The 15,863-nt window shown below is 43.6% G+C and overlaps 1 protein-coding gene across 1 annotated transcript in view; it reads left to right on the top strand.

Moving 5' to 3' along the window:
• The window catches only part of LOC146042467 (uncharacterized), a 150,156-nt gene that overhangs the window by 122,889 nt on the left and 11,404 nt on the right, over positions 1-15,863 (top strand). Inside the window, exons 19-21 of the mRNA XM_083162502.1 lie at positions 870-968; positions 3,238-3,329; positions 10,115-10,250. Coding sequence (XP_083018628.1) covers positions 870-968; positions 3,238-3,329; positions 10,115-10,250 — 327 coding nt within the window. The remainder of the gene's footprint in view (positions 1-869; positions 969-3,237; positions 3,330-10,114; positions 10,251-15,863) is intronic.

Below are 15,863 nucleotides of genomic sequence, written 5' to 3' on the forward strand. Positions count from 1 at the left end.
TGCCTGGTCTGGAGAACCTACAATATCCCATGGTACCAGTGGTCCACCATAGGCTGAAGGAAAAAAGTGCATTTTGATCTGAGTTTGCACAATTCATGGATGTGTGTGCAAAAACTAATCTAGGTAAATTTCCCTGTTTCAATGTTCTGTATGGAAATTACTTTGGAGTTTGGCCAAGGGTGTTTCTGATCGTATATCCCTGTCCACTTGTGTTTTGTGCTTCTATTTGAACAAACACTACTAAGTTTGTTCTGTAGTAAATTTCTGTATTAAAAAAATGGCCAACCACACCTGGGAATATTATGGGGGTGATTCAGGTTGGTTTGCTTGTAAAAATGAAAAGAGGTGATGTTACCCATAGCAACCTACCAGATTCTGTCTATCATTTTCTAGGCTATGCAATAGAGAAATGATCTGATTGGTTGCTATGGGCAACATCACCTTTTTTCATTTTTAGAAGCTTTAGTAAATTTACCCCTTAGTGACTTCCATTGAGTCCAAAAATTGGACATAGTGTCATAGTGTTATTCTTTAAAATTCTGAATTAATAAAAAAAAAATATTTAAATGTAAAAAAACTGTGAGAAATAATAAAGATTTGAATACTTGGCAGTAAGAAATATATAGTGTCCTGCTAGATAATTCAAAAGCTCATAACCCTGGTCGAATGTCGGGTTGCTCGAACCGGGGTTCTAAAGTTTGGTGCCTCCCTACTGCACCTCAACTCCGATCGTTACGTCGGCAACTGAGCAATATCCCGGATCCAAGGTGCAGTGTGAAAGGGGCCAAATAGGTTTCCCAAGAATTATATTTGATTAAATCAAATAGAAAAATGTTTTAAAAGAATTGCAATACATTTTTTTTCTCTAGATCAAAATGTACAACATATTTGGCCATATAGATGAAGCTATATCCCCCATTTTCCGAGAACTTCTATCTGATCTGCAACAGGCTCTTGAAGGCTACAAGGTACAAAGATACATTTTATCGCATTGGACACACATTATGTTCTTTTTTTTTTTTTTTTTCTGTATTTGTGATTTGTTTGTACTGGCTTTTTTTCCATTATATATGTTGTATGCACTTTTCTGGGTGTGTTTTTAATTTTTAAAAAGAACATGCCCAAAATGTATGCAAACTGATTTCCTGCGGTTCCCCCATCCATGATGGCTCGACGCTGTCTAGATCAACCATGTTATGGTCAACCAACCTTAGTCGAACCCGTTTAGTTAGATGCCTAAAAGATAGTTGACTGTGTCTAGATTGACAGTAACGGAAGTTAGACACAAGCGTAAGATTGATGGGAGCCTGGTCGACAGTCACATAGCCGACATGACTTTATTTACGTTTTATTTTTTGCTGAATGTCCCAGGGGTCCCCGTGGACACTGTATATGTGCACAATGTCCACTTGCATGGCTCGCTAAGCTCGCCATGCTTCAGGCTCGGCACACTATTATAATCTAACTCTATGCACACTTGGATATTAAAGTATGAACAAAGTTTACCTCTGACATTTGGAACCAAAAAACGTGAAAAAACTAATGTCGACCATGTGACCATCGACCACACTCCCATTAAACGAACACTTGCATCTTATTTCCGTTATTGTCGAAATAGATGCGGTCGACTATATTTAGGCATCTAACTAGATGGGTTCGACTAAGCGTTGTCGAGCATAACGTGGTTAATCTAGACATCATAGATCCGTTGTCCGGATACGCTATGCCTTTAGTTTCATATCATAATAAATAACAGTGCACACCCAAACTTTGGTGCAAAAGATCATCTGAGAACTGACGTGGTAATGTATAGAGGTTCATAAAACTAAAACTGCCGATGGTAGCATGCGGGGGCATCCAGCATCGGGCAAGGTTGCCCCTCATGCTTGGCCCATCCCTGTACACACAGATCAGCAGCATGCAAACTCTCAGGGGTTTGAGCTCCTGGACACCCAAGTCTTAAACCACTCCAAATCACATTAGCAATATCCCTCCAATGCGTTTCATCTCAACTGACTTCCTCAGGGGTGTGTTTTTTTTAATGATGGGTTCCAAACAATTCCAAATACTCCAATTAATTTTCATGTAAATACTGGTCCAGCATAAATTTCTCCTTCAGTACTCAGATTGGACCTGTGTGTGCTCTGGTCTCATGTTAGACTGCCTGCCAATCCTGCATTTACCAAAGCATTTAGGACAGGGGTGTCCAAACTTTTTGCGACGAGGGCCAGATTTGGTGAAGTGTAAATGTGTGGGGGCCGGCCATTCAGCCTGACATTCTTTGAATCATTAATCACATCAGAATGGTCCCACACTCTGCCCACATTCACTCTATGTCCCGCAGTCTGCCCCTTTACTGTATTTCCCCCAGCCTGCCCCCATTCACTGTATGTCGCCCAGCCTGCCCCTCCTTCACTATATGTTCCCCACTCTGCACCCATTCACTCTGTTCCCCGACCTGCCCCCCTTCTCTAAATGTCCATCAGTGCATCCATTCATTGTATGTCCCCAAGCCTGACCCTCCTTCACTGTATGACTCCCATTCACTATGTACCCCACTCTGCCCCATTCACTGTTTGTCCGCCAGCCTGTCCCTGCTCCCCCTTCTCTGAATGGCCATCACTGCCTCCATTCACTGTATGTCCCCCAGCCTGACCCTCCTTCACTGTACGTCCCCACTCTGCCCCCTCCCTTCTCTGTATGTTTCCCAGCCCCTTGTGTGAGCCAGAGGAAGGAGAGGCAAAGCAGGCACTGCAAGGACAGGAGATGCTTGGGCTCCCGCTGCCTTCCTCCTCCACTCTGCATTTTACGGGAGCAAGCTTCCCCCTTGCTGCCCCCCTCCCCAAACACTGCTGTCACTGTGATTGTGGAGTAGGGCGATAAACGATTGCAGCAGCAGGGATAGGACGCCAAACACATCTGACTGTGGCGGCCGGCACCTCTTCACTGCAGCAGACAGCAAGGTAAAGGCGCGCTCGCCGGGGACCCACCTTTAGTGTCCTGTGCTGTGCTTCCCACATCTGATGCTCTGCCTGCTTCCAGCTGAAGGCTGTGGGCCGCTTGAAATGACAGCACGGGCCGCATTTGGCCCCCAGGCCTGACTTTGGACATGCCTGATTTAGGATGTAACTTTAGAAATGTTAATGTATAATAATACAAAAGAGCTTGTGGCATTGTAGAAGGTAGAATTTAAAAGATATTATTTTGTATTTTTAAATGTATAATTTTCATATGCAGGAAAAGGTAGCCCAATTATTTAAATCAGAGTTGCCAGTCCAGAAGAAAAAGCAAGTGACAGTTGGAAAATCTCTGGAATGTGCTTTGCTCTGGTAAGCTACACAGATAGACTAGGCTTAAACGAAGAAACACATTTTGGGGACAATTTAATTAGTGGTGATGACCGATAGACTCCAGCGTTCTGTTACACCAGCATCTTGCATTCACCACATTATAGCTACGTGCATGACCACATGTTGGTTTATATAGTCAGGGCCACAACTAAGGGACAGGGGAATGCCCTGGGTGCTGATTGTGATACCCATACATGCATACAGGGAGGGGGAAAACGGAGCAGAAGCAAATTACAGCCTTGTAACAGACACAACAGACAGTGATCCCAGTTCACATTATGCCACACAGTGCTTAACAGGCAATTCTGTGGACCTAGTAGACCAACTGTGTGACCTGGGTGCAGTTGAGTCATAAATATACATATAGCCACATATACATAAAATCACACTTTACACATACATACTGTCACACACGTATACACACCAAGGGCTGATTTCTAGTCGTCGTCCCCCCCTTCCCCCTCACTTACCACCCAACTCTGCTGGTCACTTGGGGGGTGCAGAGCAGGGCCCCCCACCTCCCCTTCTGCTCTGCTGTCCCAGCTGAATCCCACTGCTCCCGGTGCACAGGCTTCTCCACCTCTGGATGCTATCGGCTATTTAAAACATATCGCCAACTTGTAAGCCAATCGGGGATCGCGGCCTGGCAGCCAATCAGAGCCGGTATGCGAACTCTGATCGGCTCACTCACCAGACGGTGCCACATTTTAAATAGCCACCAGCATCCAGAGAAACCTGCGCTCTGGGAGCAGTGGACTTCTGCGGGGGGCAGCTCAGCGGAGATAGTTGGGGGGCAGGGTGGGTGGAATGAGTGGCCCAGGCCCATTCCTCTCTGTCAGAGTGGCTGGACTCAAGACCGTTGTGCCCACAGCACCCCCTTGATGGCGGCCCTGCACATGACCCATTACATGAGGAACAAAATGCTCTCTACCTGGACAGCCCTCTTACTTTATGATTGCCATCATCTGTGTTGAACTATGTAATTTGTAATAAAGGAATTTCAACACGGGATTGCAATCATAAAGTAAGAGGGAAATCCAGGTAGATTAGATTATGTCACTCCTGGAACGGGTCATTTTGGGAGGCATGGATTATGTATATTAGATTTAAACTAATAGTGTAATAATGCCTGGGTACTGGTACCTAATTGAAAGACCCTTTTTTTTTTCTAAAGTTTTCTTGTTGTGGTACATAGACAATTTATACACATAGATTATAAAGTAGATTTTATTTTTCTATCTTGTCACATGCATGAATAGCAGCAACCTCTGTGCTACTTACGGTTTGCGCTCACTGGGTGGACAATGTCTGGGTCAACAGTCACTCGGTCAACCACTAATGTTTGTTTTGTTTTGTTTTAAAGGTGGTTTTTCATACTTTACTATACAAGTGTACATAATAGTGTTCCGGAAGTCAGGCGAGGGGACGCGGTACACTTATACAGTGCCCATGTCAACATAGACCTAAAAAAGCAGGAAAACTCATGTTGAACTTATTCATGTCGACCATAATCTTGTGTCGACCTTTTGTATCGACATTTGGGTATGTCAACCATTTCAAGGTGTCGACCTAGTCACTGTCAACCATTGTGGTCGGCCTAGTGACTGTCCACCTAGACATTGTCTACCATTTATACAGTAACCCTACTTACACATTAGGACAAGAATCAGTGATGTCACTGTGCTTAGGTCGTGGAACCCTTGACTAAGGAGGGCACTGGGGGATAGCATACCCTAGGTTCCCCCCTAATCTGGCTATGGCATAAAATCTATCTGAAATAGGCATCCAGTTTCTGTGCATGACCTACAGTGGAATAATGACGCAGGCATACATGCGCAGAACCCTGCCATAACAGAAGGCAGTTACCACCTGGAAATACCATTTCATCTTAAGTGTGATCTGTTGATGGATGGATCAATCCGTACACCCTAGCAATCTCAGTGTGGGCATGTGTGATCTATCGCAGCCGAAAATGTCTTACTTTGGTGCTAAAATCCCGCACGTTCCATTCACATTTTCACGTGCGTCTGACTCGGAATCAGGGAACATAGATGTAACAATTGTATTACTTGTGTGTCATACTGCATTATGATTACTTAAAGAAGTTATTTCCCAATTAGAGCACAGAGGAAGTTGTGCAGCTCAGGTGTTTACAAAATCAGTGTTTGTCAATAACCAACAATACAAACGAATGTGCAGAAGAATATTGTCAACACCATTAAGCGCTACTTCCAAATTAAGGTGAAACCATATATATAGAATGGCATGCAATACATAACTTTAGCAGTACTGATTGCCCCTTCTTGTGTCCCAATAGCAAATAGTCTTTTTCTTAACTCTGAAAGAGATAATCTCCAAAACCCCCACAATTGGGGTTATTTATGGAGATAAAAACAACAACAACAATTGGTGCAGTATGTTTAAAATAAATGGAAGAAATTTTTATTTAGTGATATGCACTCACAAACATGCGGTATGTCATAGCATATAAGGGGTTCCGTACAGCAAAAGCAGCTGGGCTGTTTCACAAGATGCAACCTTTCCATCCAATTTTGATGTCTCTGTAATTATAACGATCTCCACGACATCCAAAGCCGAAGGTTTTTAACAGGATGTGATGGAGATCAAAAACAAGAGAGATTGGTGCAATACTTTCTAAAAATATGACAAGTATTTATTATTAAAATGCACTCACAAACGGAGACTTTATATAAAAGCAGAAAACATATTCCACCAGGAAAATACTTCTAGGCAGAGACATCAAAATTGGCAGAGACATCAAAATTCTTACAGAGACATCAAAATTTTTTCAGAGTTAAGAAAAAGACTTTGGGAGTTATTCTAGTTCATTCTTTCTGACAAAATCCTTCTTAGATGGACAAAACCATGTGCACTGCGGGTGGGGCAGATGTAACTTGTGCAGAGAGAATTAGATTTGGGTGGGGTTTTTCTTCAAAGTGAGATCTATATTGCAATGTAAAATAAAGCAGTCAGTATTTTCCCTGCACAGAAACAAAATAACTCACCCAAATCTAATTCTATCTGCCAATGTTACATCTGCCCCCCTGCAGTGCACATGGTTTTGTCCATCTAAGAAGGATTTTGTCAGAAAGAATGAACTAGAATAAACCCCTTTGTTATTGGGACACAAGAAGGGGCAATCAGTACTGCTAAAGTTATGTATTGCATTCCATTCTATATATATGGTTTCACCTTGGAAGTAGCGCTTAATGGTGTTGACAATATTCTTCTGCACATACTGCATTATGATGGCACTGAGTGGTAATCTGCTGTTTTGTAGCTGGTTTCATTTATACACCTTTCACACAGAAAATGAAATTCCCAGTTGAAGCAGTTTCACCTGGGAATTTCATTAAATACATGGGTCCCTTTTCTGTGTGAAAGGGTCGATCTGGAGCTTAAACTCCGGATCTCAGGGTCGGGGACCCGGAGTTTAAGCTCCGGATCGACCCTTTCACGCAGGGGAAAAACCTGTGTAGTTGCAGAAATCTCTGTGTCTGGATTTTAGACATGGAGATTTCCTCTCCTGTGTGAACGGGGGTCAGGCAGCATTTTTTTTTGGCCGCCGCTGTCTGAAAGCGGTATTATAGTGATGTCCAAACGTTTTAGGGAGGTGTGAAAAAAATGCTGAAACGTACGAGAAGAATGCTTTCAAAAATAGAAGTGTTAATAGTTCATTTTTATCAAATAACAAAATGGAAAGTAAATGAATAGAAGCGAAAACTAAATCAAATAAGTATTTGGTGTGACCTCCCTTTTTTTCAAAACAGCATCAGCTTTTCTATGTACACTTGCACACCGTTTCTTTAGATTGTTTTGAAGAACTAAACCCCAGATGATTTTTAAATCAGGGCTCTGTGGGGACCATGTTATCACTTCCAGGAATCTTTTCGTTGAATATAGTTTCTAATGACATTGGTTGTATGTTTGGGGTTGTTGTCCTCTACAGAATACATTTGGAGCCAATCAGATGTGTCACTGAAGGTATTGCATGATGGATAATTACCTGCCTGTATTTTTCAGCATTGCGGACACCATTGATCCTGACCAAATCCCCAACTCCATTTTCTGAAATATGGCTCCAAGTGTGTAAGGCATGTCCACCATGCTTTACTGCTGCCTACAGAAACTCATTATTGTACTGTTGTACCTTCAGTTGAAAAACTGCCTTCTGTTACAGCCAAATTTTGACTCATCAGTCTAGAGCACACGCTGACATTTTTATGCACCCCAGAGTCGCTTGGCCTTGTTATCACATGGAAGGTATGGCTTTTTTGCCCTCAATTCTTCCATGAAGATCACTTCTGGCCAGACTTCTCCGAACAGTAGATGGGTGCACCTTATGCCCCTTTCAGACCGCACTTTGGAAACGGTATATTGCCGTTTTTTTTACCGTTTTAAAACGGTAATCTGTGCGGTCTGAAAGGTGCAGATCCAATTAACCGGTTTGAAAATACCGTTTTTTGAAACCGGTTAAAATGCAGGGTCCTACCCGTTTCAGACCCGGTATTTTGGGATCAAAATCGGGTCTGAAACGGTATTTAGGACCCAGCCAATGAGCTGGGTCCTAAATTCAGCGCAGTGAATATTTAATGAGCGCTCATTAAATATTCACAGCACTGGAGCCGCCCCGCGCGCGTGTCGACCCCCCCCCCCCCCCCGCGCGTGTCGACTCACCCCCCCCCCCGTGCAGCCGGTACCTCCGTTGTGGATCCCGGCAGTGCAGTATGGTCGGAAGCACTCGTAAAAAAAAGTGTCTTTCAGAAAATGGCTGCCCCATAGGAAAACCCGTTTAAAAAAACTGTCTTTCGTATGGGGGCAGCCATTTTCCAAAAGTCACTTTTCTTATAAGAAAAATGACTTTCGGAAAATGGCTACCCCCATACGAAAGACAGTTTTTTAAAACAGGTTTTCCTATGGGGCAGCCATTTTCTGAAAGACACTTTTTTTCATAAGTGCTTCCGACCATACTGCAGTACCGGGATCTGCAACCGAACTCAGGTACCTGCTGCACGGAGGGGAGGGGGGGACGAGGGGGGGGGGGGGAGGGAGGCGGCGCTGAAGGCTGCACTGGCTTTGACCCTGTATTTGGAAAGTTTCCAAAAACGGGTCTGCCAGTGTCAAAAAATCGGCACTTAAACGGTAATATACCGTTTAAGAGGTGCGGTGTGAAAGGGGTTTTACCTGGCAGACCCGTTTTTTAAAACGTTTTCAAATACAGGGTCAAAGCCAGTTATGCGGTCTGAAAGCAGCATTAGTCTCACCATCTGACGATAATCCTAATTCTAAGTGTACCTAGAAGAATTGATGCTGTTTTGAAGGCAAAGGTTGGTCACATCAAATAGCGATTTGATTTAGATTTTAGTCACCTTGCATTTTGTTAATAGATAAGAATAAACTATTAACACCTTTATTTCTGAAAGCATTCTTTACAGCATTTTTTCCACACCTGCTTAAAATGTATGCACAGTACAGTATATAGGTATATTGTATAATTGATTAATTGATAATTAATTGAACACTTTATATGTGCAATTTTCCCTAGTATTCCAATTCATATAGCTTTATATAGGTTCTCTATAGCACCACAACTGGTTTGCTATTGAATGCATTTGAGATACAACTTATTTGCTAAGATGACAGTGCACTGCTGTACAAGGTTTCAAGGTTTATGTATAGGTAATGATGGAATAACTGACTGACATTCATGCACCAGACTGTCTATCATAGGTAAGAAACTCTATGGGGTAGCAGAGACGAATACCCTGTGATGTCACAGGGTCTCCAGCTCCCCTATATTGTAGTACAGCCTGCTCATTCGGCTGTCAGTGCTGAGTGAGCAGCCGGAGAGACTGGATAGCACTGGAAGCAGGTAAGTATGTGAGAGTGTGTACAGTGTTAAATGGGTGTTTAATAACGTTATACATTTCTGGATGTGAGTCGTTATAACACATTTTTATACAGGTAAACTATGAGACCCAGCAGGCACATTAATGCCCCCCCCCCCCATATTGGGTCTTGTAGTTCTACTGTATTAAAGCATCCAAGGAAGCAGGGGACATTATTATTGGGGGGGGGGGGGGGGGGTTCTGAATCCCCTACAAACCCATCCAGGGCTTATGGTACAGCCGGGGGACCTTGTATAAAAATTATCCTCTGGCTGTGGTATGACACCGCTGGCTGTTGGAGCCTGGTGCTGGTTCTAAAACACGGGGGACCCAACACCGGCTCAATGAATCTGGGGCTGGTTTGGCTCAGGAGGGGGGACCCCACGCCATTATTATTATTTTTTTTTAGTTTTTCACTTTAACACATTTTTTGGGGGATTGAACCATGCACAGATCTTACTGAACCTGGTGTATTTGTTTTCCGATGTTTGCTAATGTTTACCAAAAATCTCACCCTATTACATTTGCAAATTGTATGCTTTATAATGGGAAAACATCCGTGCAATTTTTTTGCACATATCAAAACATGTGATTTTTACCTCTAAATGTGCAAATGAAATTGTTATTTGCACCATTACATTTGCGAGTTGTTTTTGAAACGTGTGCATTCAGCTGGTTTTTCACCAAAATTTGCAAAAGTGAGAAAATCACACCCTATTACATTTCGCCCATGGAATTGATCATATAAATAGATCTTTAGTGATTTCTTATATACCACTGGGTTCTAATGCTGTTTAATGTAATGAAGAGATTCATCCTGACTTTGTGATGGATGTTTTGTTTCACATACTATAGGTATATGGGGAAAACTAGATCATCCTTCAACGAGGACACTTTAATGAACTCTGTTAAAGAACTCTTCAAGAACAGTGTTCAAAAACATATATTAGAGCCAGCTTACAATGACAGCATTGAAAATACTAACAGAAGAGTAAGTATATCGACATATATAAGGTTCTTGGCCATTACGCATAGTGGAAGCAGCCATTTTGTAGGCTTATGAATTTTTGTCCATCTTTCCTTTATGGTATAAAAAAAACACAACATTGAATGTCCATTGGTGTGTAGTAAAAAGCATTGTGACTAACTGCATTACGATATCCTATAACACCACAATATATTTCATGCACTTATACTGTAGGGTGTAAGGGTGTAATAAGTATAATTGGAAATGCCACGTACTATAAAAATCCTTGTCGCATGGACAATGATATCCATGTGACAGCATATCTAAATTGTAAATTGGAAGCTTCCTACAGTTTTTAGCTACCAGTCCTATGTGAAGATTTGACAGTTGAAGGATCTACCTCTTTTTTATGTGTATTGCTATGTTTAAAAAAATCTGTGCTATATTCCTATTAATATGTAAAACCCCACTGGCACTAGCTATGGCATACCTGCATCACACTTACTTTCCTCCAGCTGGTCGTGGGTAAGGCACAGGTACCAGGGGGTCCTCTGAATAATCAGGAGTTTAATTACGGTTGCATTTTTGGAAGTGGACTACAGGTGTCAGTGCAGCGCAGAAAGAATTGGGCGCCAGGCCATCCCATAAAACAGCAATAAACAGTTTATTTAACATATAGCAGGGATGAAGCAGGGAAAACTTCTGAACACTCTCATCCAGCACAAAGCATAATGGTTACATCAGGTCACTTATCATTCCATCTCCTCCAGCACATTAATCATATCAGTTACATCAGTTACATCAAGGCACCTCCTCCAGCACATCACTTAATTGCAGCGGCATAAATATGACGAACAGTAGTAGTAGTAGTACGTTTATTTATAAGGCACCACAAAGTGTCCGCAGCGCCGTACATAGCAAACAATAAACAAATGACAAGGTAACGTACAGGGTGTGTTGAAAAATACAGTATAAATAGGGGTATAGCTGGTAGAACTAAAATCAGCATCAGTTCAGAAGTAGGTGTCGAAATTGTCGAGGAGACTGAAGATGAAGTAGAGGAAGGGAAGAACAGGACAGGAGCACAGGTGAGGTAAAGAGGTAGGGTGAGTACGTGAGGCAGGAGGACCCTACTCATAAGAGTTAACATACTAAAAATAGGTGGGTGGACGAACGAAAAACAATAGGATAAGTAGGAACGGAAGGGAACGAAGGCAGGGTAGGAGGAACAAAAGAGGTTAGGAGGAGGGATAGGCTAGTCTGAAAAAGTGGGTTTTGAGGGAGCGCTTGAAGGAGGTAAGGGAATCAGAAAGCCTGATGGGTGGCGGGAGGTTGTTCCAGTGCAGGGGGGCAGCGCGAGATAAGTCTTGGACACGGGAGTGGGAGGAGGTGATTAGGTTACAGTCGGCGGTCAGCGATGGAGCGAAGAGGACGGGAGGGAGTGTGGATAGAGATCAGTGAAAAGAGGTAAGGAGCGGTGGAGGAGGAGAGAGAGCCTTGTAGGTGGTGGTGAGGAGTTTAAAGAGAACTCAGAAAGGAATGGGGAGCCAGTGAAGAGATAGACAGAGGGGGAGGCAGAGGTAGAGCGGCGGGAGAGGAAGATGAGCCTAGCAGCAGCGTTAAGAATGGATTGGAGAGGTGCAAGGCGGGTGAGAGGTAGCCCAGAGAGAAGGATGTTGCAGTAGTCAAGGCGGGAGATGACAAGAGAGTGAATGAGAATTTTGGTCGCGTCAGTGGAGAGGAATGGTCTGATGCGTGAGATGTTGCGTAGGTGAAAGCGGCGAGACTGTGAGAGAGCACGAATGTGGGGGGTGAAATGAAATGTGAATGATGACACAGAGGCAGCACGTTTGGTCGGTGGAGGTGATCTCAGTTTCACCAATGCTGATGGAGATAGTGGGAGAAGAAGGGATGTTCGGGGGATGGAAGATTAGAAGTTCAGTTTTAGCCATGTTTAGTTTCAGGAAGCGTTGGGTCATCCAGGCTGAGATGGCCGTGAGGACTGACCCTTGGGGAACACCGACTGGTTGCGGGGTAGTAGGAGAGGAGGAGCTCGGAGTGCAGACGGAGAAGGAGTGATTGGAGAGGTATGAGGTGAACCAGGAGAAGACCGTGCCAGTGATGCCAAAGGAGCGGAGGGTGTTGAGCAGGAGAGGGTGGTCAACAGTGTCAAAGGCAGCCGACAGATCAAGCTGGATGAGGATAGAGAAGAGGCCTTTGGATTTAGCCGATAGTAGATCGTTAGTGACTTTGGTCAGGGCAGTTTCAGTGGAATGTAAAGGGCGGAACCCGGATGAGGGGGTCTAGAATGGAGTTAGCTGTAAGGTGGCTTAGGAGACGATTATAGGTCAGACGTTCTAGGAGCTTGGAGGCAAAAGGGAGATGGGCCTGTAGTTGGATGGAGAGTTGGGGTCCAGATTTTGTTTTTTTGCGAATTGGGGAGACAAGAGCGTGTTTTAAGGAGGAAGGGAAGATCCCAGAGGATAGGGAAAGATTAAAGAGGTGAGCCATGTGAGAGCAGACTGACGGACTGAGACAACGGATAATATTGGAGGGGATAGGATCGAGCGGGCAGGTGGAGGGAGAAGCGGATTGAAGGATAGAGTGGACTTCAGCGGCAGTGGTGGGGTAAAATGAGGACAGGGGTTGAAAGGAGGGGAGTGGAGAACAGCAGTTCATACCAGGGCATCCTGGGACCAGTAGTGCTACACATCACAGGTTACTGTCTCTCTCATACATAACAAGGACTCTTGTCAATGGGCGGCTGCTCAGCATGCCGCGTGGCTTCGACCACTCACCCAGATACGTCCTCTCCTGAGACTCACACCTGGCACTCTTCTAGGGCACCTCTACAGGTGGGCATCACCCTCTCACTGGACTCTGTGTACTGCTACTCTTACACTGCGATCTCTCTCTCTCTGTTAGGTGTCTTGCTGGGACTGGCAGCACTCCCCACATGTGCTGTGAGGGGCTGCATTCTCCTCATGTTACTCTGCAGAAAAGCACCTACAGGTGCTGCTGCTCTCTCCATAGAAGCGGTGCAACTCATGACTGCTGTTTTCAAAGCTGGGGACCATGGAAATGACAGTTAGCCATTCCATGGCCCCAGCAACCATCTATGCACCTTCTCCCCTTCACTGTTCACTCCAAACTTGTGCTGAATCTGCTTCCTTCTAACTTACACTTCCTGTCTTCCCCCTCTGCAGGAGGCTTGCATGTGATCACTGCCTGATCTCAATACTTCTCCCAATCAGTGCACAGGAAATAGCCCTAGCAATGCTTGATAAAACTAAATGGTATTAACTCTTGCAGTACCAGGGTATTACAAATACATGGTTTTTATGATTACTGTAAATTTGATGTGATAAATGTATATTATATACCTTTGTATAGATATGTGTGGTCTTGTTAATCCATAGCAGTCTTGTTTACTTTTAACAGCGCAGATACAAAAATTCCTTGCATTACAGTATGGTATCGGAATAGCTGAATGGCGGGAGTAGTAAGACCTGCTGATATGTAATTAGTTAGAGGCTCCCCTCCACTAAGGATGTATATTGCTTCACTCTCACCTATGAGTATCTACACTATATCTTGCGGTATATCAAACTTAACATATGTGGAGTTAGCAATCACACTTGGAAGCGCGTGTGGATGATGTAATCTTCACCTGCCTGACGAAGGGAGGCACGGAGAGGGATGGTTGTATGTGATTTGAAACCACCAATCAGATACAAGGCTTAGCTTACTAATTGATGGTTATAAACAAACACACATAAATGTCTGATTCTTAAAATATCAACATTGCAGTCCATAATATTACGTGAATGAACATAAAAATATAAACTATCTATGTAATAATTAGAGAAAGCAAGACAGACCGAGATTCTCATTCAAACCGCGGGGTGCCAATGTGTCCAACCAATCGATCCAACGACATTCAGCTTGTAGCAAACGTGTGGACCTATCACCTCCTCTGGTTAGAGGAGGGATATGGACAATAATTGAATATCTAAGTGAAGTTAAAGGATGCTTCCCCTCTACAAGTGTCTGGCCACAGAATGTTCACCATGGCCATCAGCAATCGCAATTTTGATAGTAGATAGGTGGACAGTGGCCCGCTCCTTGAACACTTGGTCTGTCTTGCAGACATAGCGTCGACCACAAGGACAACTTATTAAATAAATAACAAATTTGGTCGAACAACTAACACAGTGTTTGATCTTAAATTTTCTGCCTTTGAAAGGTTGAAAAGATTAATCTCCTTGTATAAAGTAGCTGCACGTAGTGCAGCCACAGCAGCAGCCCATTTTAGGGGTACCCAAGAATGAGGGCCATTTTGGCAGGGGATATGTAATATAATTTTTTTACTTGTGCATATACTTGAGGTTTTTCCCTCTAGTATATGTACACATGATGGACTAAAGCTGTGTACACACAAGGGCGATATATTGCTGAGCAATATATTGCTCAGTGTCTACTTTTCATCAGCGACCAGAGATGGTCGCTGATAAAAGGGAACCTCTGCCCGGGGAGCCACAGAGGGAATCAGCTCGTCGTACAAAACCCGCCGGTGCACACTACCGTGTGTAAACAGCTTTATTGTGCTAAGAGGGTAATGTCAAATCTGATGACAATATGGGCCCAAAACTTTTAACAATGTAATTAACTTTGTTGCTCTTATCATGATACGAGTTAACCCATAATAGTTTGTTATCCGTATTCTTGGTTTTAGCCAGAGAAAGAACTTGTTCATGACTAAGATTCATAAGCCTGTGTTAGTTCACCAACAGGGTAACCCCGTGCGGCTATTATAGTGTTGAGGGACCGTTCTAGATCTTCAATATCACTAGATATCCGACGGACCCTCAACATTTTGGAATACAGTGGAGTAGAAAAAGGGATTGCTGTATAACCAAACGTTGAGGGTTTGAATCCTTTTCTCTGAAGCAGGCTGGGGAAAATTGTATTTCCTCCCTGACTCTGTCGTGTAAGGGTTTTGTTTTTGATCTTTTTTTTCCTACTGGTTTGTTTAATTGCTTTAAAAGTTTCACTAAAGCTGGGTACACATATGTACAATTTCATTTTTCTTGCGACCGTTCGATCGACCGAATACACGTTCGGCCGTCCGAAACATACGACCGATCTGCGCGTACACATATGTACAATTTTACTTGCGACGTCCGATGTACACCCGTCCAAACAATCGCAAGAAAAAGATTGTACCACCGTACACACTCTCCCGTTCTGGCTATTCGCACGATAAAAATGTACACAACATTATCATAATGGGCTGGATTTAAAAGAGCATACCAAAACGAGGCGTGATCACGGAACAAAGAATCGTTTGTGTAGTACAGTGAATAGAGCCGTGACTATTCAGATCCATTGCTAGCTGTACAGGATATACGTACGTTCGTTCGTCTATCGGTGCATTTGGGCCTTTTTAATTATGAGCTTGAGGAGAAGGAAGGCTCGTGCGTGCATTTTGGCTGCTATGGCCATTAGATTGCAGGCTATTAAAAAAAGAAAAAGGACCAAGAATCGGAGCTGCTGGACCAGAGACTGGCTTCTGAGGAGAGACACCTTCTCCCACATGCCATTGCTACAGGAGATACGGGAGAACAATCCTGATGA

The sequence above is a fragment of the Crinia signifera genome, chromosome 1, assembly GCF_055691185.1.
Source record: "Crinia signifera chromosome 1, ASM5569118v1, whole genome shotgun sequence".
NCBI lineage: Eukaryota > Metazoa > Chordata > Amphibia > Anura > Myobatrachidae > Crinia > Crinia signifera.